This window comes from Leptonychotes weddellii, chromosome 2 (genome assembly GCF_054177405.1).
Source record: "Leptonychotes weddellii isolate Sample4059 chromosome 2, ASM5417740v2, whole genome shotgun sequence".
In the NCBI taxonomy this organism is placed as follows: domain Eukaryota; kingdom Metazoa; phylum Chordata; class Mammalia; order Carnivora; family Phocidae; genus Leptonychotes; species Leptonychotes weddellii.
In genome coordinates this window covers 73,585,317-73,608,672 of record NC_138370.1, presented here as the reverse complement: position 1 = coordinate 73,608,672, position 23,356 = coordinate 73,585,317, and the positions used below count along the sequence as shown (strand labels likewise).

The 23,356-nt window shown below is 47.4% G+C and overlaps 1 protein-coding gene and 1 long non-coding RNA gene across 3 annotated transcripts in view; one reads left to right on the top strand and one right to left on the bottom strand.

Annotated features, from left to right (window-relative positions):
• Window positions 1–1,285: 1,285 nt before the first annotated feature.
• The window catches only part of MAML3 (mastermind like transcriptional coactivator 3), a 397,119-nt gene continuing 375,048 nt past the window's right edge, over window positions 1,286–23,356 (bottom strand). The window contains exons 3-5 of one of the 2 annotated variants that reach the window (XM_081811856.1): window positions 14,378–14,623; window positions 10,152–10,233; window positions 1,286–4,835 (exon numbers count right to left, since the gene is read on the bottom strand). In XM_081811856.1, coding sequence (XP_081667982.1) covers window positions 3,838–4,835; window positions 10,152–10,233; window positions 14,378–14,623 — 1,326 coding nt within the window. In that variant the 3' untranslated portion in view covers window positions 1,286–3,837. Of the gene's footprint in view, window positions 4,836–10,151; window positions 10,237–14,377; window positions 14,624–23,356 lie in introns of both variants that reach the window. The other variant, XM_081811855.1, reaches the window with a different exon arrangement.
• LOC145720114 (uncharacterized) lies at window positions 12,110–14,379 on the top strand. The gene is made up of 3 exons (XR_014142857.1): window positions 12,110–12,361; window positions 13,475–13,766; window positions 14,033–14,379. It is a non-coding gene; the product is annotated as an uncharacterized LOC145720114 (long non-coding RNA).

Sequence of the window (23,356 nt, the reverse complement as noted above, 5' to 3'; positions counted from 1 at the left end):
ATGCCATTCATCCAGTGCAGAACACACTTTCATGTGAATGAAAATGTGTGGTTTTAATTACTCGGGTCTAGGAATACTCAACTCTTCTCAGAGCTTCAAGCTCTTACTTCTGTTTATCAGCCTTCCCCCCCCACCCATCAGTTCATTCTTCAACTTCCTGTTATCTGGTAGAATACTACGCCCTTACGGGTGGGACAAAGCCCCGTGTCACACAGTTTTCTCCACTCTGTTAAGCCAGTCTGGAACCATAGTCCTCCAGGGGTAGGGCTGGCCTCTCCCACAGTCAAGAACATTCTTTCTCTTGGTTAGTATGTATTAAAACTCACCTTTGTTTTAGATCGGTTTTTGAGGATGATTTTATTCTGTGCTTGTGGCCTGTTTTTCTGCTTAACCCAGATAGTTTTGAATCGTGTTGTTTTACTATGCTTTTTCAAGTTTGATGGAAAGTCTTAGGTCAAGTCTCCTAGAAGGGGAGGGGTGGATTCACACGTGTGTGATTCATTAGTGAAGGTCCCCCAGGAGGGCAATCAGAACAGAGTGGGGAAGGGCCAGAAGCCCAAGTAAGGACAACTTCAAGCAAAGTCCTAGCCTCTGCCTGACCCCACAGGGGAGTTCTAGAACATAAATCCTATCTCAGGGCTGGTCCAGGCCACCTGACTGCGTTCTCACACTCTTCCTCCATCGAGACACTGACTAGGGTGGATCTGGAGAAATGTAAACTTCTAATCATTTCCAACAGTTTGTGGACGGTGCAGGCCAAGCCAGGCCTAGGCCCAGGGCAGCCCTTCAAAGAGAGATGCAGCGAGGGCTGGTAGGAATGAGGTGTCCATGGGTTGTGTGTGTGTGTGTGTGTGTGTGTGTACACAGACAGTGTCCACTACAGTGGGGCAAGACCCTTGTGTTACTCTTCCTTCCATATATTCCTTGAGGTTTCTTTCTTTTTTTTTTTTTAAATGAAAATTTTACTATCAATTTTCTAAAGAACCAGTTGGAAATTGAAAGTACTGAATCTACGAATGGACTTAAGTATGTTCTTTTCAAAGCTGACTTTCTTCTCTTCTGTTTGCTACATCCCTTGGGGTGCAAATTTAGAAAGTTTTAGTTGTGTGGTTGAATTGAAAAGACTGGGAATGACTGACTGATCTCCACTGTTAAATAAATGTTTAATGATACCACGAATTTTGAGACAAGAACTGCAGTTAATCAATTAAAACCCAGGCATAGTATATCCGTTTAATTAAGGTTGGAGATCCAGTGACATTCCTAAAATAAACTATACTTTGGATCGATTCAGATAATGATCTTTTATTTGTTTTCTTTTCTTTAAAAGTGGTATGTCAACATCACTTCATTTCTACATTTCAGAGTTCTGTACATTTCTTAAAAGGAAATAAGCAATGCTCAATGTACAAAGTAAAAACAGAAAACTAGAAAAATCTGAATAAAATGGAGCAAGTTGCCGTAGGTCATACAGTACAAATTAGTCATTAGATGTCATCTGAAGTGCAATATACCACTGCTGTGATGATGAGTTAAGGAATGAAATAAAAATACTCTATTTTAAACAAACAGTATATATATATTTATATGTATATTTTTTACAGATAGTAGACCCAGTGATATCTGCAGTATTGTAAAAACTTATTTACAAATAACTTTTTTAGACATTACATATACATCAGCACCGTAGTAAAAACAAAAACAAAAACAAAACAAAACGACCTTATTAAAATCTACCTCTCTATTTAGTTGGTCCCAGTATTAAGCATTTGGAGGAAGCTATTAAAAAGTAATGGAGCCCCCTTCTCCCATCAGCCACCTCCAGCTTCTCATCATTGCTCATATATTTGTTTCCTGTACCTTTCAGAAAAAGGTAATTATGTTTTCTGTCTTCTTGCTTATTTACTTTTTTGTTTATTTTTTTTTGGTTTTTACCTGTTTCTACTCAAGAGTTTCCATGGTGGTGTCCCTCCCTGGGCAAGGAGTTCATGATCACCTGCCACCACGTCTTCCTAGGAGGAGCCGAGCCCCTGCCTGGGCTCTTGCCCACCTGGCCTCCTCTGGTCTCCATCCTGCCCCTTGCTCAGTAGATCTACCACCTTGGGCCATGGCGAGCAAGCCAACGACAGTGTTTGCCTGCCTGCCGCCTCTCCGCCCTCTGCCCCCAGCTTTCCATTCCAGCCCCCTGTCTCAGGAACGCCCTGTGAGTGCAGCTGGTCCAGCTCCCCATAGCCTGGCTGCAGCGAGGTACGAGTAGGTGCACAGAAGGAGCCAGGCTTTTGGACGCCGAGGGAGCGTGTGGTGGGAGAAAAGCATGCTCCACTCTTACTCTGGACAGTAATTATGCCACATGGCCTCCAAAATGGGGCGGTGGGAACAGCAGCAAGGACAAAAGACACAAGCCTTATGGTAAGTAGCAGAGGTTGTCATCCCTTCCGACAGACTTTGCTTGGGGCAGATTGGAGTGAATTACAAAGAGAATGACTGTACAGGACTTTGGAAGTGGATGACTTTGCCCATATGGAAGGAACTGTATCTTCCTGCTTTTTATCGTCAGAATGTGTCAGGTGGAGCCACTGACATTTCAGTTCATCTCTCAGCGTTTTAGATTTGTCTTTCTGGTCAGGAGGGACTAAGGGCAAGGCCAGTTTCAGAACATAGGGAGCAGGGTCAGCGCCTTTGGGCCACGGCTCCCAGGGTAGAGCAGAAGCATCCGGTGTGGCTCACAGCAACCCACCATGGAGCATCAGAGAGGCCTGCTCAGTTCCAGGCAGAGACTGTTCACTCAACTACACGTTAGAGAAAGAAAACTCCAGTGTTGCCTTGGCATTTCAGGCCTTGTCTAAGTGCTTGCCTTTATTACGATTCTGCCCAGGCCCCCAAAGACTTTTGTCTTCATTTCTTCTCGTATAGTGTGTAAGGAGAAGCAAGGGCAGGATGGGGTGGAGGCAAGGAGGAACAAGGGCAGGGGTGCGGGGAAAAGCGGCCACACTGGCAGACACGGCAGCCAGTCGGGGTCTCTCCCCACCCTGCGGCCACCGGCAGTAGATGTGAACTGCCCAGCCGCAGCGGTATGACACCGGGCCCCCAGCAGGCTCCAGGCCGACTACCCGGAGTGCCGGCCGCCACGGTCACGGTCACGGTCACCGGCAGAGGGCTGCCGGCGCCCCTTCTCCAGGCTCACGTGGCTCTCTCGGAGAGGCAGCTGACAGCAGCGCCTCTACAATTCCTGAGGGTCCTCACAGGGCAGCCGACGGGCTTGGAGGAGCCTTTGTGGTCTCCCGTTCGTCGTGCCTACCCTCCAAACACACTAGCGCGTCTCCACGCCTGACCTCTCTTGCCGGCCGGAGTGCGGCGCATTTCCGACCTGTGCTCTTGGCCCGGGCAACCACGCGGCGGCCTCCGCGGGGCGCTCCCGGGCCCGAGGCTCTGCGGTGCGCGGTCTCCGGCTCGGGGCCAGGCGGGGCTGGCGGAGCCCTCACGCTGCGCGGCGGTCTGGCTCGGCTGGAGCAGCGCTCCCTGCGCCCGGCGAGCACAGGGGCTGCCGAGCGCAGGGCCTTCGGATCCGTCTTCCCCACCGGCCTCGGCGGCGTCCCTCTCTCTTGCAGCCGGGATCCGCGTGGCGTCTTGTCTCGACTGCTGTGTGAAAATCCGGTGAAATGAGGCCCAGCGCGGCTGTGGATTGGCACCTGGATCTTTCACTGTCAGCCAGCTGCAGTTTTGCTCAGTTTACGTGGGTCAAAAAAACAAAAAAAACAGGGATGGCTCAACATCCTGTTTCTTTTTCACGTTTTAGGCTTTCAACACTAGACTTGCGGCTCTCGGGGCTCCTCTTGACTAGGGGTTCCCAAACAACTCATCAAGCTCCTGCATCCACTCGTCCCCCGGCCCGCCTTTGATGATGGAGTCCACGAGGTCCGCACTGTCCGAGAGGCCGGGGAAGGAGGCCCCGGCTGCTTCGCCGCTATAATTGTAGGACATGTCCTGAGCGGGGTTCCGCTCGTAGGCCTGGCTCTGGCTGCTGGGAGCGAAGCTGCCGCTGGGCATCTGCTGCTGGGCTGGGGGCTGGCTGAACGCTGGCATGCCGGGGACGCCCTGGCTTAGGCCAGGCATGACCATGGGCCTGGCCTGGCCGCTGCCTTGCTGCCCCGGGAGCGGTGGCATAATCTGGCGACCCATGGCAGCTGGGTTGAGGGTTCGCACGGCGCCAGTGTTAGCATCCACAACCTGGCTCAGTCCCTGTGGGAACTGTTGCTTGGTCAGCCTCGGCTGGCCAGCCTGAAGTGGGTAGCTGGCGCCGTTATTGAATGATCCCAGTTCTCCACTAGTCCTCCCAGGCATCCCCTGTAAGCTCCTCTGTGGCCAGCTCTGCGTTCCCTGCTGGACTGTTCCCATAATGCCCTGCAGCCTTGGCGGGCCCTGGGGCCTCGGCAGGGCTTGGCTCACCGGCCCTTTCATCTGCTGGTGCTGCTGGGTAATGGCTGAGTTCACCAGCATGCTCTGACCAAAACCACTCACCATCCCAACCCCTTGCCCAGAGGTGGGCTGCCTTGGCCCCTGGGCTTGGTTGTGTGTGATGCTCATGCCACTTTGGTTTGGGTGCTGCAACATTTGGGTCATCCCTGTGCTCATATTGTACATTCCTGGTTGGCTGGTAGGTGTGTTGCTATAAGGGGCCAGTCCCATCTCTGACTGGGCTGCTGCCGCGGCCATTGTCCCTGGGTTCTGGGAGGGTCCCATTCCCATCATGCCTGCGTTCTGTGCCATCAACCGTGACGTTCGAATGCTCTGGAGGGCCGCTTGGCTTCTCACGGCTGCTATATCCTGGGGAGAACCTACAGGGGAAAAGAAGACATACCCATTCACTCATCTTGATAAGCAGTTTACTGTAACGTGTTGTTGGGATTATCTTTAGGCATGACAAAATTCTTTTATATGAAAGGATCTACTCTGATCCTAAGTCCTTAATAAAAATGATTATTTTTCTGACTATAATATATGCTGATTGTAAATAATTCAGAAAATATTGAAAAGTACGATGAAAACTAAAGTTACCCAAACTCCCCCCCCCAGAGATAGACACTGCTATTATATAAATAGACACATGAAAATAGGGATCATACTGGATACATGCTTTTGTAGTTGACTTGATAGACTTATTTTTGTTCACATTTCAAAAGCAAATTGTTTCTCACTCTTCTTGATAGGATGCCATCCTCAACCAATCAGACACCATTATTCTTGGAGGTGAGAGGGAATTCACCTACTGGGCTAAATTAAGAAGCAACGGCTGATCACTTTGTGTATTCTGTTTGTGAAGTGGAACATGGTTCAGTAGAGAACAGTATCAATAAAGACCATTAGACTAATTTCCCTTAAGACTTGAGCAGGATTTGAGAGGTTAAAGGCCACTGCTCCTGCTAAGAAGCTATTTCGACAGATGAGACATTTTTTGGATCCACTCTATAGATTTCCACATGCTCCAGATTCTCTGAATCATAACATGTCAGGGCAAACTGGCCAGCTTCCTGAGCTAGAAAAATCATCCTGCTACTTGCTCCTTGGCAATGAACTTTATGCATTTTTGCAGCAAAGTCCACTCACTCCTTCAAGTCGGCAATGACCACTTTGCTCAGCAAATCACTAACATGGTTTTAATGATGCTGTTTATAAGTTGACCAGAGTATGAATGCCAAGTCCCTCAACTTTAATTAGGCATTTGAGTGAGTCCTTCTGTTACGGAAGCTGGACTGGATCGCCTGACGGAAGAACCAAGCGGTACCCAGAGATCTTGGAGGATAGGAGGTTTATTTAATGCCTGCGGGCTCAGAGGAGAGTAGTTACCAAAGGCCTGAGACCCCGAGCACAAAGGGCAATTTATACACTTCGACTTCCACATACTCGGCACTTTTGGCGCGTGCGCGAGGCGGGGCAGGGAGAAGGACACGGATTGGTGCGCGGGGGGGAAGCGGAACAGGGAGAAGAACCCGGAAGGGCCCCGGGGCAAGGACTGGGACTCTCTCGCTGGCTCTGTGGGCCATCTTAGGGCACAGATTTTCCTTATCACTTCTTTACATGTTCTCAGGAAATTTCCAAATCAGCCAAGAGAATAGAAATGTCACCCTTAGAACCCCAGTCAATGTTGTAAAGGGCTAGGAGGTGCACAAAAATGAGTTTTTTCTATGTCCCTGTTAATAATGATTAAGTCTATGAGACAAAGAAAAAAAAAATTTTTTTTTTTTTCTGGACACTTAAAAAAGATGCAGCATGGGAACCAATCGATATTATAAGCAAATGTGATGCTACCTGGAACTGGGATGAGAAACCGGATGAGAACAGTGTAAGCTTGTTAAGCCTGGCACCTGGGCAGTAAGTGTGTTTCTGTCTTCCTGATAGGGTTATTGATTTCTGGGCAGCAAATATGTCTCCATATTTTCTTTCTTTCTTTAAGAAAAAAATTATGGGAATTTTGATTATGACTTAAGTTTTTGTGGCTTGAGATCAATATGCTGCATTGAGAAATGAAATGGTTTCTGTGGGGGAAAGCTGGAAGGGCTGGGGGGAGATCCTTACAAATGTTTCAGTTTTCTGTTTTAAGCTTCATTATACCTAAGTGATTTAAAAAAAATCAAAAGTTCCTGTTAAACACTGGATGGAAGTATATATTGCGATTTGTAATCTTGTTATGAAGTTTTGTGACCTTAACGACTAAATCTATATCGACTGCATGGCCAATCTGATCAACTGTGGTGAAATGGGTTATTGAGTTGTTTATAAAAAAATTTTACGGAGAAAATATTGCTGACTCGGAGACTGATTGGCTAGACCCAAATTACATAAATAGGCTGATGAGCTGCTGGAAACCGATGAAAAGACTTCCGTATTTTGGACATTTTTGTTGTATGTTTATAATGGATATATTAAGGGACTGGAAATGATCTGGGCTACTTTGGTGAATGAGAAATAGGTTCCTCTTTTTAGAGGACAGAAATGCTGCAATGCCTTTTAAGAGGAACTGAACCATTAATTCAAGCCAACCTTTATTTTAAGTATAAAATGACTGTACTATCTAGGTATAACTTTTATGGGGAAAAAAAGGGGGGCATTTTAAAACCAGCAACCAGCTCCATATGTTTATCCTAAGTAGAAACAAAATGCTTTTTATTAATCTAATTTTATGCTTTCAGTAATTTAAAATATGTATAGAAAAAATGCAAATGTGTCCAAAGAATTACCTTGAAGTTATATGATTACTATATTAATAGACCAATTTTTTTCTTCTTCTTCCATTTTTGTCTAAAACAGATATTATTGTGGGGACACTGTACTCATATTAATTTTCTTGCCCACCGGTTCACGTCACAATGTCAAAGAAAATCTTCCATATTCAAATAGAGATCATAGGCAATTTTTTCTTAAAAGGGTCTCTTTTCTATTTTCACTTGCAGGAAGCCTGTATTCGTGAAAAATAAGCATTTCTCCATAGGCATGTAACATTGCCCAGAGGCACAAAACTCAATAAGAGAAAGATAGTCATTAAACCTTTGAAATGTGTAGTGGTGAGCGTTCGTGTAGGTTCTCATGCAAGTTATTCCTAACGGAACTCTCCAAGGACAGTATTTCTTATCTACCAATTTGCTGTTTTCCCAGATACATAACATTATGATATCTAAGGTGTTAGTAAAATAAAATAGGGAGGAGAGTAAAAAGAGAAAAAAAGTGTATCAGTCAGCCTAGGGACCCTACGATGTCACTGGTTGTTCAACTTAAGTACAGCTAAATTTCTAGGTTGATTACCTGTGGTGTGGGGTTTTAGACAAGTTCAAAGAGTAGAACTTTTAAAAACTGGACCCAAAGCATACAGAATAACTCATAATACAGAAGTATTACATTTCTGTGGGTCCCTTTATTCCAAAAGATAATAAATGAGTTATGAACCTAGAAAAGTCAAGGGACACTCTGCCGGGTTTATAAAATTTTATATTTTTAATTAGTTCTTAATAGAAATCACCGGTTCTTAAAGTGTGGCCCTTGGGCCAGCAGGAGCTGCAGAGCAACTCCAGGGAGCTTGTTCGAAATGCAAATTCTCAGGCCCTACTCCAGACCTCCGGAAACTGGGGCTGGGGCCAGGCCGGCTGTGCTTTTTTTTTTTTTTTTTTTAATTCAACTTAGTTAACATATAGTGTATTACTAGTTTCTGGGGTAGAATTTAGTGATTCATCAGTTGCATATAACACCCAGTGCTCATTACATCAAGTGCCCTCCGTAATGCCCATCATCCTGTTACCCCAACCCCCCCACCCCCGCCCCCTCAGGCCACTCTCAGTTTGTGCTTTCACAAGCTCTGCTGGTGATTCTGATGCAGCTAAAGTTTGAGAAGTACAGGGATAAACCTGGGGCGGGGTGGGGGTGGGGCTCTGGGTCTGCAAGAAAAACTATGCGTGTAAGAGTGACCGTTTCTACTCCCCTCTACCCATGACCAAATGAGAAACAGAATTCTTCAAAGAATCTTGGCACTAATTTAGTGCACAGAACACCTGTGCACACCTTCATTCCTTTTGTCCTTCCCTGGGTCAAGTCCAAAGGTTCTGAAATGATACACGTGTTCCAGGGGTGGCAGGGACTGGTAGCTACTCAAGCGCCAGTATTTTCACAGGCAACCTTCAGTGAGATCTGGCAGTGAACACCAGTGGCTTTCAGACTCTTTAAAACCACTACTCACAGTGTGTGGTCCAGTATATACACGTGCGGGTTTATAACAGAAACAAAAGTTTCCCTTATTATGCTATACTCTGATAATTGTTTTCTATTCTATTTCTTTTATTATTAATTTTTTAAAAGATTTATTTATTTGAGAGAGAGCGAGCACAAGCAGGGGGAGCAGGAGAGGGAGAAGCAGGCTCCCCACTGAGCAAGGAGCCTGATGCAGGACTCGATCCCAGAACCCTGGGATCATGATCTGAGCCGAGCGAAGACACCCAACCGACTGAGCCACCCAGGCGCCCCACTATTCTATTTCTTTTAAAAAATGTTGGTTGTGACCCATTAACTTGTCTTTACAACCTCCTTGTGTGTTGCAACCCAAGACTGAAAAATGTTACCCTACTCATGAATTTTTCACCCACCGTCCACTGAGAAGGGTAGCACTTGTGCAATGCTATGCCAAGTTTGTATATATTTACATATATGCATATTTATGTACAAGGGGATTCATAGCTTCTGGCAGATTCTCGAAGCCACAGGTAACACTTGAGAAATTAGGACCTAGGAGGTAGGTCCCGTGAAAAGGGCAGAGGATGGGAATTAGGATTTCTACTACTAAAAGCACAGCCGGCCTGGCCCCACCCCCAGTTTCTGGAGGTCTGGAGTAGGCCCTGGAGCCCCCTGAAAACTCCTGTGATGAGATTGGGAAGGGTCTTCAGGCTCACCCTCTACCCCATACAAGACCCTCAGGGGCTCTCTCTATCGGAGATGGAAGGGATTGATATTTGAGGGGACTTTCTACAACATAAAGGAATGGCAACACAGAGCCTACAATGTGCCCATTGCTACTGGGTCACAAGTCGGGATTTCTGCAAAGGGCAGCAGGATCAACATAGTCCAGTCAAACTCAAGGCCCTGTGCATCTCCTAGATTCAGCAGAGATTGGAGGCTGCTGCCAGCCAGATTCTTCCATGTCAGTCGTTGGAAGTGAGGGCTTTGGCCAGCTGACGTATTAGGATTAGCAAGAGGGATGTGGCACAGGACTGTTCCTCCCGCACTCACCGACATGACGATCCAGACATAGACAAGGCTGACAGGGAACCAACCAGGCACCAGCATGCCCTTATTGGTTATTAAACTATTGAAATACTTCTGCATCTTTGGTAAAGAACAGCTGTTCCAGCCCTGCCTCCTCGCCCCCACAGCCACTCTGACCCCTCCCGGGGCCAACCAGGACCTCTCTGTGACCCAGCCACCCAAAGGTTAATACCTGGCACAGCAGGAGACTCCAAAAATGCATTCTGACGGATTGGTACCCTCACTTCTTAAATATTTTTACTGTTACCTGAACACGAACCCAGCCCAGGAGGCAATGCCCCTTGGCTACATTTGCACTTACACGTCATGGCTGGAAGGTATAAAATGGAAGAGGGGTGCACTGGCCTCACCTTGGAACTGATTGACCTGCGGCACAGGGTAGGGATTCCGCTGCTGCTGGAGGTGCTGACGGGGTAAATGTGATTGCTGCAGCTGCTAGAACGACAGGACAAGAAGGGCAGGGGGGTGACACGGGGAGAGACAATGAAATATTTTGTGGCAGTTTCGAGGAAGGCACTTTTTTCAAACACTAAACCTTGTGTTGAGGAATCAGGTGCATCCAGGCAGGTGCACAAAGCCCGAGTTTGACGGATTTTCACAAAGCGAACATATTCCCGGTAACTGGCATCTAGATCAAGAAACTGAGCTCTGCTGGGGGAGCCCCGCAGGCCCCTTTCCAGTCATTATTGACCCCAGGGAACCACTTCATCTGGCTGGGGAACCACTCTCCCGACCTAACAACGCAGCCTAGGGATGTCTGCTTTTGTACCTCGTGTAAGTGGACTTATACAACGTACTGGTGTCTGGCTGTGGCATCTGGCTTCTTGCATTCATCACTGTATTTATGAGACTCATCCATGTTGATGTGTGTAGCTGTGGTCAGGTCACTGTCACTGCCGAACAGTATTCCATCACACGAATAACTAGACCACGACTTATTTACCTATTCTACTAGTGACGGTCCTTTAGAGTGTTTCCAGTTTTTGGCTGTCACAAATACCGCTGCTAGGAACTTCCTTGATCATGTCTTTGGGTGAACATCTGGCAGACCTCCTGGCCCATGAAGAGTGTGTACTGTGGGAGGCAGTTTTGACTTTGACTACCTACCATCCCCTTCCATGTTTTCCTTAGCGATGCAAGACCCAGCGCAAGGGACAAGCAACTAATTTTTGTCCTAAATAGATGCTTCCGATACAGGAAGATGGGATTCTCAGGGGCTACAAACAAGGCTCATCTTATTCCCACGAGGCCACACTGCCTGTAAGATACATCCCCCCAAGTAAAATACACAGCATTTAGTGCCTTAAGGAAACCGCGTGGGCCTCTGCATGTACCAGGAGCCGGGAGGCTGGCGATTTCGTCTTTCTTCTTCCACTCCCGGGGATTCTGCGCTGCTAGCGCTGTTACCAATCTACTGGAAAGGCTATTATGATCATTACGATGCTGTATGTGAAAAGGGAAAGAAACTGAGAGCGAGGTGGAAAGAGCAGAGAAAGGGGTTTGAGTTTGCGTGACCTTCGGCACGTCATTACCTCCTCCTGCCCCTGCTGAATATTCATGGAGCACCTTCCATCGGCTCGGGCTTATAAAGAACACACAACAAGGGCCCTGCTCTTTCAAGTGTTCATTATAAAAATAACACACATTGACCACTTCTTAACACATGTGTTTATTTCTATTTTTTTCCTCTTGTTTTTGTTTCTGGGCAGCTCTATAATTTTCTTTCTCTTTCTTTTTCTTGACAAGGCCAGCCCAGTACTCTGGCAACCAAAGAAAAGAAAAGCCTCTGCCCTGCTCACCCCATCCTGTGGTGCCTACCAGGGTGTTTTGCACAAACTGTTGAAATTAATTAATTGTGTAGATAAAGTGTAGACAAGAAACCATGCTAATCTTTTAGGCAGCAATAGAAGGGCATTACTGAGAGTAAACTGAGCACTTCAAAGCTTCTCCTCTGCCAAACTTCTCATATTATGTAAGAATTTAAGTGTCCCACTGCCAACTGGGAATAAGCCCTGGGGTGGCCTGGGGTGGGGTGGGAGTGGGGCTCCAGTTCCAGTCCTTGGCTCTGCCTCTCGAGCTCTGCCATCTCTGATAAATCCCATGAGCTGCCTGGCCTCAGTTTCCTCACAGGTAAAATACAAAAGCCTTCATGATCACCAATATTTCTTTCAGGTCTAAAATTCTAGGTTCTGTGGAACCTTTATGAATGGATGAGAGGTGACCCGCTCTGTGCCCTTTGAGAATAAGGGATTTAACGTTAATTCGCACCTGCTTTCAACCTGCTCTGTTCGGATTCTTAAATCCACTAGAATCATTTTAAAGTTCCCAAAGATAGGCAAGATCACAAATCCTTCTGTTTCTCCCTCCAGGAAATCCCAGGATCTCTAATACTCTGCTTTCAAGACTGAAATTCTTAGGACACTTTCACAGCTGCTGCAGAGCTCAAGAAAGTCAGCTTGGCATTGATATGGCAGTATTCATTCTCGAAACGCAAAGCTGACAGCTCACCACCTGTGACCCCTCGCGAGCCTGTGCCCATCAGCTCTGTCTCGGGGCCCAGGTAAGATGCAGCGCTGACTTGTTCCTGCACATGCTCCCCGCCTCACTTCTGGGCTAGTCCCACGGCAGGGCTCGCACCCGTGGCTGCAGCTCTCACGCCACATTCCGTGACACCAGGGCCACGTGACAGGTACCCCCCCCCCCCAACGTGTACAGCTTCCCGTCCAAGTACTAACCAGGCCCGACCCTGCTTAGCTTCTGAGATCAGACGAGATCGGGCGCATTCAGGGTGGTATGGCCGTAGACTCCTGTACAGTTTCCAAAGAATTTTACACGCATGGTTCCATGTGGTCCTTAGAGCAGCTACAGGAGAAAGGCTGGCGGATTATTAAACCTAACCTGGTGGACGACGAGAAGGGGGTGAGAGGTTTTTCCAAAATCACACCACAGGCAAAAGATGGGCCACATTTTGAGTCCGAGTAAAACTGTTCTTTCCTGGGTCCCTCTCCATGACTCGGTTTCTATACCCCTTCCCCCATCTTTCCCAAGGGGCCCTGTATTTCTGTGAGTGCTGGGTTCTGAGGGCTGCCCTATTCTCTCAGCGCCTCGTCTGGGCATCCTCCTGTGGCAGCTCTTCTTCCACTCTTCTGCTTCCCTCCTTGTTCCCTGAGGTGTGGCTGCCCTCGCCGAGTGGGACAGTGCTGGCTGGCTCAGCGGCGTTCGGCCTGGTTACCCTGGCTCCTATTTGTGCCTGGGTCACAGCACACACATCAAACGCCAAACTTCCTGGGATTGGCTGAGGAGAGGATTTACACAGCCCAGCTTGCCCTCGGTGCTCCATTTATCACTGCCTGAGAGATATTAGCATGGTTCCTTGTCACACACCTTATGCAGGGTGAGAGGGATAGAGGTTGGTTTGTACGAGAGCTGCCAGGCGGCTGACTGACCTTGGTAGAAAGGGAGACAGTTACACAGCCGTTCAAGAACAAAAGCAAAGAAGGGAACATAAGTGAACTGTGCTCAACAGTACACTTTTTCTATTTGGGGGATGACTGGTATTACTCTGAACCGCTGCTCTTAGTAGGGACCTCAACATGTCTGCATCCCACACAAGTATGTGTGTGTGTGTGTGTGTTGAAGGATGCTTGATAAATTTCCAAAATTCTGATTGTAGGAGGAACATTCTGGAAGGGAAACTGTCAGGCAGAGCTCCGTTGGGCTCTAAGCCTCATAGGACAACCTCGCACCTACCTCCTATAATCCGAGAGAGCTGCCCTGTGCAGACCCCACAGGAGCCAGCTAGAGATCTCTGATGGAAGCCTCAGGCCTTTCCTGGGATAATACGGAATCCAGCATGGGCGTCTTGAAAAACAGAACACACTGAAACCTACAGAAGCAGCTGTCAGGGAAGGCTTTCTTTCAAAGCTGGAGGAATTATATGGCAAGGGTGGACAAAGATGCCTAAGGTAAGGCTTTATTTGTGTTAGGCCTTCCTTTAACTCAAAGATTTCTTGAGCTGTTTTAAAGCTGTTGGGAATTTTCTTAAGTTTGCACCCTTCCTGTGACCCTGAGTTCAGCTTTCCAGGTAGTTCTGTGGGCCCTATTATTCTTCTATTGTTCCTGTCCCATTGTTCACGACCAATTCTGTAGAATTCTCCTCAATCCCTCCTCCTGACATTTTCCTTCAAGAAACAATGTTCTCTGAGTTATTTTCTTTTTCTCTTCATGCTAGAAATATTAGCGTCTATGAAGAATGTGAGGCAGCCTCCCAACCCCCACACAGATGGCGCAGACTCCTGTACCAGAAACCAGAAGAAAAGGAGTCAGGCTTGAATTGAAGAAATGTCTCTGGCAAACGGGCCTTCAAATTGAGGGCTGAAGCCTGTCTTTTAAGAACAAACTCATTCATTCTAAGAAAAAGCCTAACTAATTGAAAGGTCTAAATTCTGCAGGTTCTTCTGCGATCCCGGGAAATGCTAGACTGTGACTCTCTTGACAAAGGACATGAACTGGAACTCTCCGGCAGACACCAGGCCCTGAATAAATAAATGCTTGCTGAATAAATGAATCATGTTACCTGCTCGGCCAGGATCTGCTGTTGTTGTTGCTGCTGCCTCTGCTCCCGCAGGAACTGTTGCTTCTGCTGCTCCATCAGCTGGGCCCGCTGGTCAATGAGCATCTGCTTCATGATGGCTGCCTGGGGCTGGCTGCCGAGGAAGCCGGGGCCCGCGGGACCGGCCCCCGACACCATGCCGCCCGAGCCTGGCGGCACCGAGGACTGCATGGGGCCTGTGGTCCGGGGGAGTCCAACTGGGTGTTGCTCCTGGGAGGACAGGAAGACGAGAGAATGCCCAGATTTCATATCTGAAAGGAAGCATGGGGCGGAGAGCCGAGGCTCTCCGTGGACGCGAGGGGTCCTGAGTGGTACACATTCTATTCCACAAAACAACCTAGTAATCCTCAAATCTGGCCTTACCACGGTGGAACTGGAGAGGTACAGGGCAACAGTAATAGAGGATGGCGCTGGGACATCTGAGAGCAAGTCTAGTCTGTTTTGGATGGGGCTGATTAAGGGACAAAGACCAGGTAATCAGCTAGCATTCTGCATTTCTCCAAAGGAAAGGGATGAAGACCTCAGACTGGACCTTAAACCTCTTAACCTTTACTGCCCACCTGGCCTAAATGGACTTCTTCTTAGCCAGTAGGAGAGACCTTTATGGAAGAATTCTGGAATTTATTATGCAATAGATCTACTATTCAATGGAATTCTAATTAATTTGCAACATTGGAAAGCTTTGCTATATGTAAAAAGAAAAATCCTGCTAGTGGGAGTTGTTGATGGTGAGAACTGGGAATGTGTTACACTGAACAAAGCTACGTAATCTCCCGACATCTTTAAAAATAGAACCAAGTCTCCTATGTCTGGGACAGTTTATAATGTGGGGGTTGATTTGGGTCTTTTGATTCTACAATTGTCTCAGTCAAATGATGGCAATTTTTAAGGATTGGTTCTTAAGGAGTAGGAAGTAAAGTGGTAGAAAACTACCCACAGAATCTAGTGACTACTTGGAGAACGTGCTCAGAGGGGAAGCCCATAACACCCAGATGGTGCTAGCCAGGAAAAATCGCTGATGGGAAGAGTTGGTAGGTGATCATAAGATTCGGCTTCTAGATAGTTCCTTTCTTGTTCGTCCACTAAGCACACCTGGTCATGGCAAGTATTGTCTCAATATTCTGCAGAAATGTTCTTTTTAACTCATTCAGGTTTCAAGTAATTAATTTGAACACAGAGGATCTCATGTCTGAGATGAACACAAATTAAATGGGCACGCATGTGAAGACATACCCAGTCCTGGGATGAGGTACCAACATGAGGTCGAAGTCATAAGAAATGAATATGAAGAACTCTATAGTTATTTAAATATTTTTGTATCCAGTCAAACTGGATTTTAATATTTTTTCCTACTGCTGCTTTGCTACCTCTTTGGTACAGATAGAGTCAATCAGGCTGGCACTGTCCTCTCAAACCTACAGTTGAGTTGGATCTCTGGCTCTCCTAGAGACACGGTCTTGGATCTCATTCCCCACAGCTTGGGCTCGTGGACCTCCCCTCTGTTTTGTGGTGCTCAGCCATTCGTGCTTCTCCTTCCGGCGGCGAGATACCTCAACCACATCTTCAGCTGCTCTTCTTCCCTCCCTCCACCGACAAACGACGCAAGCAAAACAAACAAAAAACCGTTACTCCTCTCAGCCTGGGAACAAGAAGCCAAGAAGTCCTGGGGAGTTAGTGCAGTAGCCCAGGTCACACTTAGCCAATGCAAGAATCGGAAATAGCAGAATTGGAACACTGATCTTGAGTCTAAATTTAGTATTCCTTCCACTGGTCCAGGCCCTTCCCAGACTGCGGCTTGGTGGTGCCAAATGTACACCTAAGAATTGCTTGTAGACTAAATATATAGTGTGTCTCCCAGAAGTGTACTGTGTTCTGTTTTTCAAATGTAAGTGTTGTTGCAAAACCCTTTTTGTCTTTGTGTATTTTCTCAGTAGACAATTATTAGGTAGACAGCTGTGAAATATTTATGTGAAAAAGAACTTATACTAAAAAATGCCAGGAACCTTTACGCTACCACAAAGTTTCCTTTAGGCCTGACCCCCACAGGCATCAAGATATTTCAGAGTCTCCCCCTTTCCCCAGGATTTGCTTCCTGTTTCCAAGCCCTTCCTTCCAATGGGATAAAGCTGCTTCTTGCCACCTTTAGAAACAAATGACTGATTGACTAACACTTTAACAAACGAACTCAATAAACAGTTAACCAATCAGCAAAAATACAGAATACAGGTTTTTTTTTTTTCTCCTGTGTATTTCGGTATATTTAATATTTTCTAGTTTTGATAAGGAGGAGAAAGTTAGAAAAAAAAATGAGACCCAAGGGAACTTAAGTTTGCTTCAGCTAGTTTTATGAGCGGGCTGGTCTGGGCTGGCCCTGGGCTGGCGCTGTTTATCTTTGGGCACTTTGTGATATTCTTGTCCTGTGTGACCAGCCCTGTGTAGCTGGGGAGCATGCCCAGAAGTGGTAAGTAGTCCCGTGTTGCTCTCCTAGCCTTTTCTCCACCCTGAAAAGTAAGAGAGAGGTAAATGAGATAGTGATGTAGATATATCCAGCCACTTTTGGCCCCTGTCTTCCTGGTGGGAAAGAAATACTTCAAAAGCATGGGGGGGGGGCGGCAAGACGATGACTTCCCAAAGAGACAGGTAGGTTATTACTTCCCAGTATTATGCATTTCTCCAAATGACTCCCTCCCAAAGGTTTTGCCTTGGGGTTTCCCTGAAGACCCAGGGGCAGGAGGGCCATGTGCATTTTAGACTTGCCTTCCAGATGAAACATCCGTGAAGCTAAGTTGATACGCCTTTAGGACTTTCCCAACAAGCTCTAATACATTCAGTGGCGGGTGAGTGACACCTAGAGCCCCAGCCTCAAGTGTGTATTGCACAGTGTGAAGCGCACCAAGTGACTTGCCTTACAAATGGAGCTGGCTGAGGCCATTAACTGTTTCATATTACATGGCAGCTTTTAACCTCCGGTCTAAGAGGGCTTAATGAGCAAGAGTCTGTCGAATTTCAGGATTTCAAGCCACCGCTCTTGTTTCTAAGGAGGACACACACTGCGTGTGTAATTAGAGAAAACCAGGCTGAGCTTTCGTCAGAGAAATGTAATGCCTTGAAGCCAAATGATGCAGTATTTTTAGTTTTAATTACTGGCTCGTTCTCCACCCCGCCCCCTGCCCAACGACCTCCCTTGCCTTCTCGGTAGCTTCCCCTCAGAAAGGCAACTGGCTACACAGACCCTCATTACTCCCCAAACCTTCTCACTCTTCAGTAAAATAAAGGGAGGGGGGGCAAAAATCAAAACCAATGAACCCATTTTACATAGCTTCTTCTCCAGGGAAAAAATCTTAGCAATTTTCTAAGGGCTGGAGAGAGGTAGGAGGTGTAAAAAACGCCCTACCTCCTCCAAAGAGGCAGTTTCCTACTTCAAAAAAAACAGCTGTGGTAAAAATATCTCCCAAGAGCAGCCAGCTGTTTATTTATAAATCTGTGCGTAGCGAAGCTTTATTTCTCTTAAGTGTTTTCAAGAACAAGCGTAGTGTTGGGGTGAGAGGGGCTGGGGTGGCTGGCGGCGAACCAAAAGAGCGCCGGCTCCGGGGAGGGGGCTCCCAAAAGGCTGCCGGCGGAAACGAGGCCGGAGTGCCGGGACTTGGGGGAGAACTGGGGGGGGGGGCTCAAGGAGGCCCCCGGCTGCAGCCTTTTCCAGGCGGTCCCTCGGCGGAGGAACAAGGAGCAGCTGCTGTTCTCCCCCTGCCCCAGCAGATGGTGGTGTCAGCCCGGCGCTCCGGCTTGCAGAGCCAGCTCCGCCCGCGCGGCGCGCCCCCCCCCCGCAGATGGCTTAATCATGACTCCTGTTCCTCCCCCCCCCCCGCGGCCCCCGCCCCCCGCCCCGCGCGTCTGGGCGGACGCTGCGAACGTGGAGCCAGGCAGTCAAGTGTTACTGCGTACAGCAGGTAGCCTGGCAACTGAGAGCATAATACCGAGCAGATGGTGTTCGCACGGCGTGATGGACATCACACACGACAGCCTGAGACAATCCAGGAATTCCCTGGTGACTCGAGGCCCTCTTTACACAAAATGAGTTCTCTCTCCATTGCCGTGTATCTCTGGGGTTATCTCCCCCACCCCTCTCCGACTGACATCGAACTGGTTTCTTATTACCGACTTTCCTTCCAGCCCGAGGGGAGGGAGATTTCAGGTCGGGGTGGGGAGGCCGGGGAAGGAAACGGAAGGGCTGGGAGCGGGAGGAGATGGCGGGGGGCGGTGGCGCCCGGAGCGGGGAGGGCGAGCGGCGTACACCAGCCCGCGGGGCTGACCCTCCGAGAGGGGCAGAGTTCCCCGCAGCCCCGGCTGCACAAAGCCGGCGCGGGAGGGCGGCGCTGAGGGAGGCCTCGGCTCAGAGTCTTTGCAATCACATGGCCTACGAACAGCCTAAATGAAATTTAGGATTTTACTTAAAAAGTCCCCTGGGGCGTAATTTAGCCTCTTGACTCGATCCTATATGCTTACAAGCCCTTAGGGGGCTCTAAGAAGTCAGGAGTGGGGCGGCAGGCCCGAAGATGCCTCTCAGCGCAGGCGTCTCTAACAAAGAAACCGACGAGGCGGTCCCGGGCGCGGGCGAGTCGCCCGGGGGCCGCGGAGGTCCTTGGCCGGCGCGCGCTGCTGCTGAGCGGGTGAGCCGGGCGCGCTCCGGGGGCGCATTTCCCGGGTCCCCGGCACACCGTGAGTGCCCGGGGCCAGGAAGAAAATGGGTACTTAGGGCTAGCGAGGAGACAGAGGGTTGTTCATGTAGGAAAAAGTAAGAATAATAAAATGGATGTCCCAGAAAACAAATCTATGCTTTTCACACACACTGAACTGGATCAAGTAATTAAAAAAATCAACCTCCAGCCCAAACGGACTTTTGCCTAGATTCTATACATCAAGAGGCTCCTATGTCCAACCAATCACCCGCATCCAAAGGCTTTCTCCTGCAAAGATACTATTCAAGTTTTAAGTTTCAGAAGAAGGAAGTCTTTTCAAAGGTGGAAGCTAACGTTTCACGCAGAACATCACACTTGGTGGGAAAGAGTTCAGCAGTTCTCTGTCAGAGGGCAGCACAGGATGAACCCGACACCCACTGCAGGCTGATGGATGCGTCTGGCTGTGACTCCCAGAGGCTCAGGGTGGTGAGCCGGCATTCTGAGGCTCTGGGAAGCCATCTGACCTTTAGGTTTCAGTCCCCACCTCCTCAAATGAAGATCGTAGTCATAAAACTCCTTCCTTGACCAATGGAAACTTTCGAGGTGAAAGAGTTATGGAAAGAAAATGGTTAAGAAGGTGCTCACACCTCCCCCACTTCCAGTTTGGGCAGTTCAGGAACAATAATGGGCTAAATTCAATCAGAGGTTCTGAAAGTGGGGTTCCAGGATCAGCAGCACCCGGGAGCTTATTAGAAATACAAATTTTCAGGCTCCACCCCCTGGCCTACTGAATCAGAACCTCTGGGAGCCCTCCAGGTAATTGCGATGCCCCACAGTTTGAGAATCACTGGGGCAAATAGTACTCCTACTTTCCGGCACTGACTGCAACCTGGGGCATCTGAGCTCTCTGGGCCCTGATTTAGATCGCAAATCTTGCCCCTTCAAAAAAGCAGGTCAGGGGCGCCTGGGTGGCTCAGTCGGTTAAGCGACTGCCTTCGGCTCAGGTCGTGATCCTGGAGTCCCGGGATCGAGTCCTGCATCGGGCTCCCTGCTCGGCAGGGAGTCTGCTTCTCCCTCTGACCCTGGCCCCTCTCATGTGCTCTCTCTCATTCTCTCTCTCTCAAGTGGATAAATAAAATCTTAAAAAAAAAAAAAAAAGCAGGTCAGATTTTGCTTAGGCTTTTATTTTAAATTCTTCAGCATCTGGAACAAAACTCTTAAATTTTCAGAGGGTTGCTCTGGCAATGCAAACCCAAGAATTCTGAAAGGAGCCCATGGCCATGATTCTTTGAGGAAAGCCAGTACCCCTGGGGGGAATGGGGGGGCTGAGCAGCAGCCAAGACTGAGGAATGGGTGAGGCCACTGAACTCCCTTGCTCAGGCAGGAAGCATAAACGTCACTGGACTTCCCATCTCCTGGTCTGATAACGAGATAGAACTATGGAAAGCTTTGAGGAGAGTTCCCTCTGTTGGAAAAGGTTCTTCAAACATGGAGAAGACCAGAAGCAACAATGGAAGAAGACAAGTTACAGTTATGGGGCACCTACTGGATGCGTTCACCTGCATAATTTAAACACATTTTGTTGATTAAAAAAACCCCAAGTCTCTGAGAGGTTAAGGAACTTGTCTGATGACCCACAGCTGGTGGTGGTGTCTTTGGGATTCTCACTTTTCTATTGACCATAACATGCATCTGGTCTAAATTCAGCAGACCACCCAAGAGTAAAGAGAAGTGGGAAGGGGGTGGGGGGGGGAGAGAGGAATGGGCATAGAATAAAAAGGTAGAATCTCTACAGGGATCAAAGGATGAAACTGAAAGAGCACAAAAATATGCATCATTTTTTATATGTTGCCTGATACCCCAAATTAGGATGCCTTTGTGGTATCAACTTTGACATTTAAAGAAAGGGCATAAGATTAGGCCATTCAACCGTAAGTGGAAGGAAGAAACAAAATAAAATAAAACCTTAGAATTCTCTTTGAAGTCGATCAAGTGTCAGGGCAGACACTTGGTTTCAGGATGGTGACTTCTTTTACAGACTTTCTTTGTCCTTGTCCAGAACAATTTTTCACTGTGGATCTGAAGAGTTGCTTACAATAAATTCACAGCAGAGCCCCAACAGGGCCCATCCCGTATACAACCCTCTGTTTCTGCAGATTATCGAAGAAGGTTGGATAAAAAGGTTTGTTTTATGATCTGTGATGGTTGTGTCCCCATGACGATTGAGTTTTGAGGCAGTTTACAATTTAGGAAGCTTATCACTGAAACAGCAGTGACTTGAGGCCCAGTGGTAAACCTGCTAAATGGGTTCAGCAAAGTTCATTGTTCAACCTCAAAGAAGGAGTAGTTTACATTGGAGGAACCCACCAGGCCTGGGTAGAAACATAGTTCCATCATAGGCCCAGTGGCTGGCCCTCTGGACAGCATAACAAATAGCTTGCTATTACTACTGTTACAGTTTTAACCTCTTGATCATGCAGCCCTACAAAGTCAGGGTGAGGAAAGAGCTGTGTTTCTGTTTCTCGCTTAGCTCCTAAAACAATGAGGACTAAGACTTTAAACTTGGCTTTCTTTCCGGGTTCTCAGTGAACAGAATGGAGTTTCTATCCATTTAACTATTTAAAAAATACATGCGTTACCGATCACACCACCACCCCCCCACCCCGCCTGATCTTGGGGAATATTTGAAACATTGCCTAAAAGTGTAAGGAAGAAGAAAAGCAATATTCATTTTAAACACTCAGAGGCAACCATGTTAATATTTTGATGTGTTTTTGTATTTCTTCCAGCTTTCCCCTCTGTATACAATAATATACTTACCATGGTCATGGTAATGTTACATGTGTGATTGTACCACTGTTTCTAAGTAACACAGGAGAGTAGAAAGTTCCAGCCTTCCACATGCTTGCAAGTTACAGTTTTCTGGAGGAATGACATCCTTATGGCAATGTATCTGTCAGGCCTGTAGGTTCTGTATGAGTCTTCCAGCATCCAGCAGGGAGCGAGGTCCATGGTTGCAACAGAGTAAATGTTTGCTGAACTGAACTGACTAAATTCGTGGTGATGAATTATAGCCAAAACCAGTATCATGTATGACTGGAGAGGAGAAAAAAAAAAAGATGGCCCTACAGTGGACAGCTTCTCCGAGCTACAGGAAGGATCCCTCCAGTGAAGATGAAAGAAAGGGTTAAGTTTGGCAGTCCAGAGCAAGACTAGATGCATCAACTGACAGGAAGGTCAGGCTTTCAAGGACTTACTTGGGGGTAAGAACAACAAAAATACCATTTGTCCTTATCACTGCTTTGAACATAGTCACCAGAAGTCCCTCCAGTGGAAACACAACTTTGAGAGTTATGCTTTTCCTCTGCCTTTGATGTAAATTATAGAGCCCTTTTGATCCCTTTGTTGTGATTAATTCTACCACCAAAGCAACTCTAAATTGGTTAAAAGTTCATTAGTGTACAACAATAGGAGCTTGATTACATAAATTATGGTACATCCATACCATGAATACTAGGCAGCCAATAAAAATCATGCCTTCTTAGATTGTCTAATCACACAGAGAACAGCTTACAATATATAGTGAAGAAGGGGGGAAAAAAGCAGTTTCTAAAACAGTACTCACAGAATAATCATGTTAGACAAGGATTATAAGTGATTTTTATTTGTACGCCCTTTCAGATTTTCTATTATGAAAATATTACTTTGAATAAATATTATTATTATTATTTTTAAAGACCTTATTTATTTGACAGAGACAGAGAGAGAGAGAGCACAGATAGGCAGAGCGGCAGCCAGAGGGAGAGGGAGAAGCAGACTTCCCGCAGAGCAGGGAGCCCGACGTGGGGCTCGATCCCAGGACCCTGGGATCGTGACCCAAGCCGAAGGCAGACGCTAATGACTGAGCCACCCAGGTGCCCCTGAATAAATATTATTTTTTATTTTTTTTAAAGATTTTATTTATTTATTTATTTGAGAGAGAGAGAGAGAGAGAGAGTGAGCACAAGCTGGGGGAGCAGCAGAGGGAGAAGGAGAAGCAGGCTCCCCACTGAGCAGAGAGTCTGATGCGGGGCTCGATCCCAGGACCCTGGGATCATGACCTGAGCCGAAGGCAGTCGCCTAACCGACTGAGCCACCCAGGTGCCCCAATAAATATTATTTTTAAAACAGGCTCTAAAAAAGAAAGTGTTTAAGTCATCAAAAAATAGAAGAAAGAGACACAAAGAAAAGGGAAAGAAAACGGGCCTATTTTCTTGTTTTCAAGGAT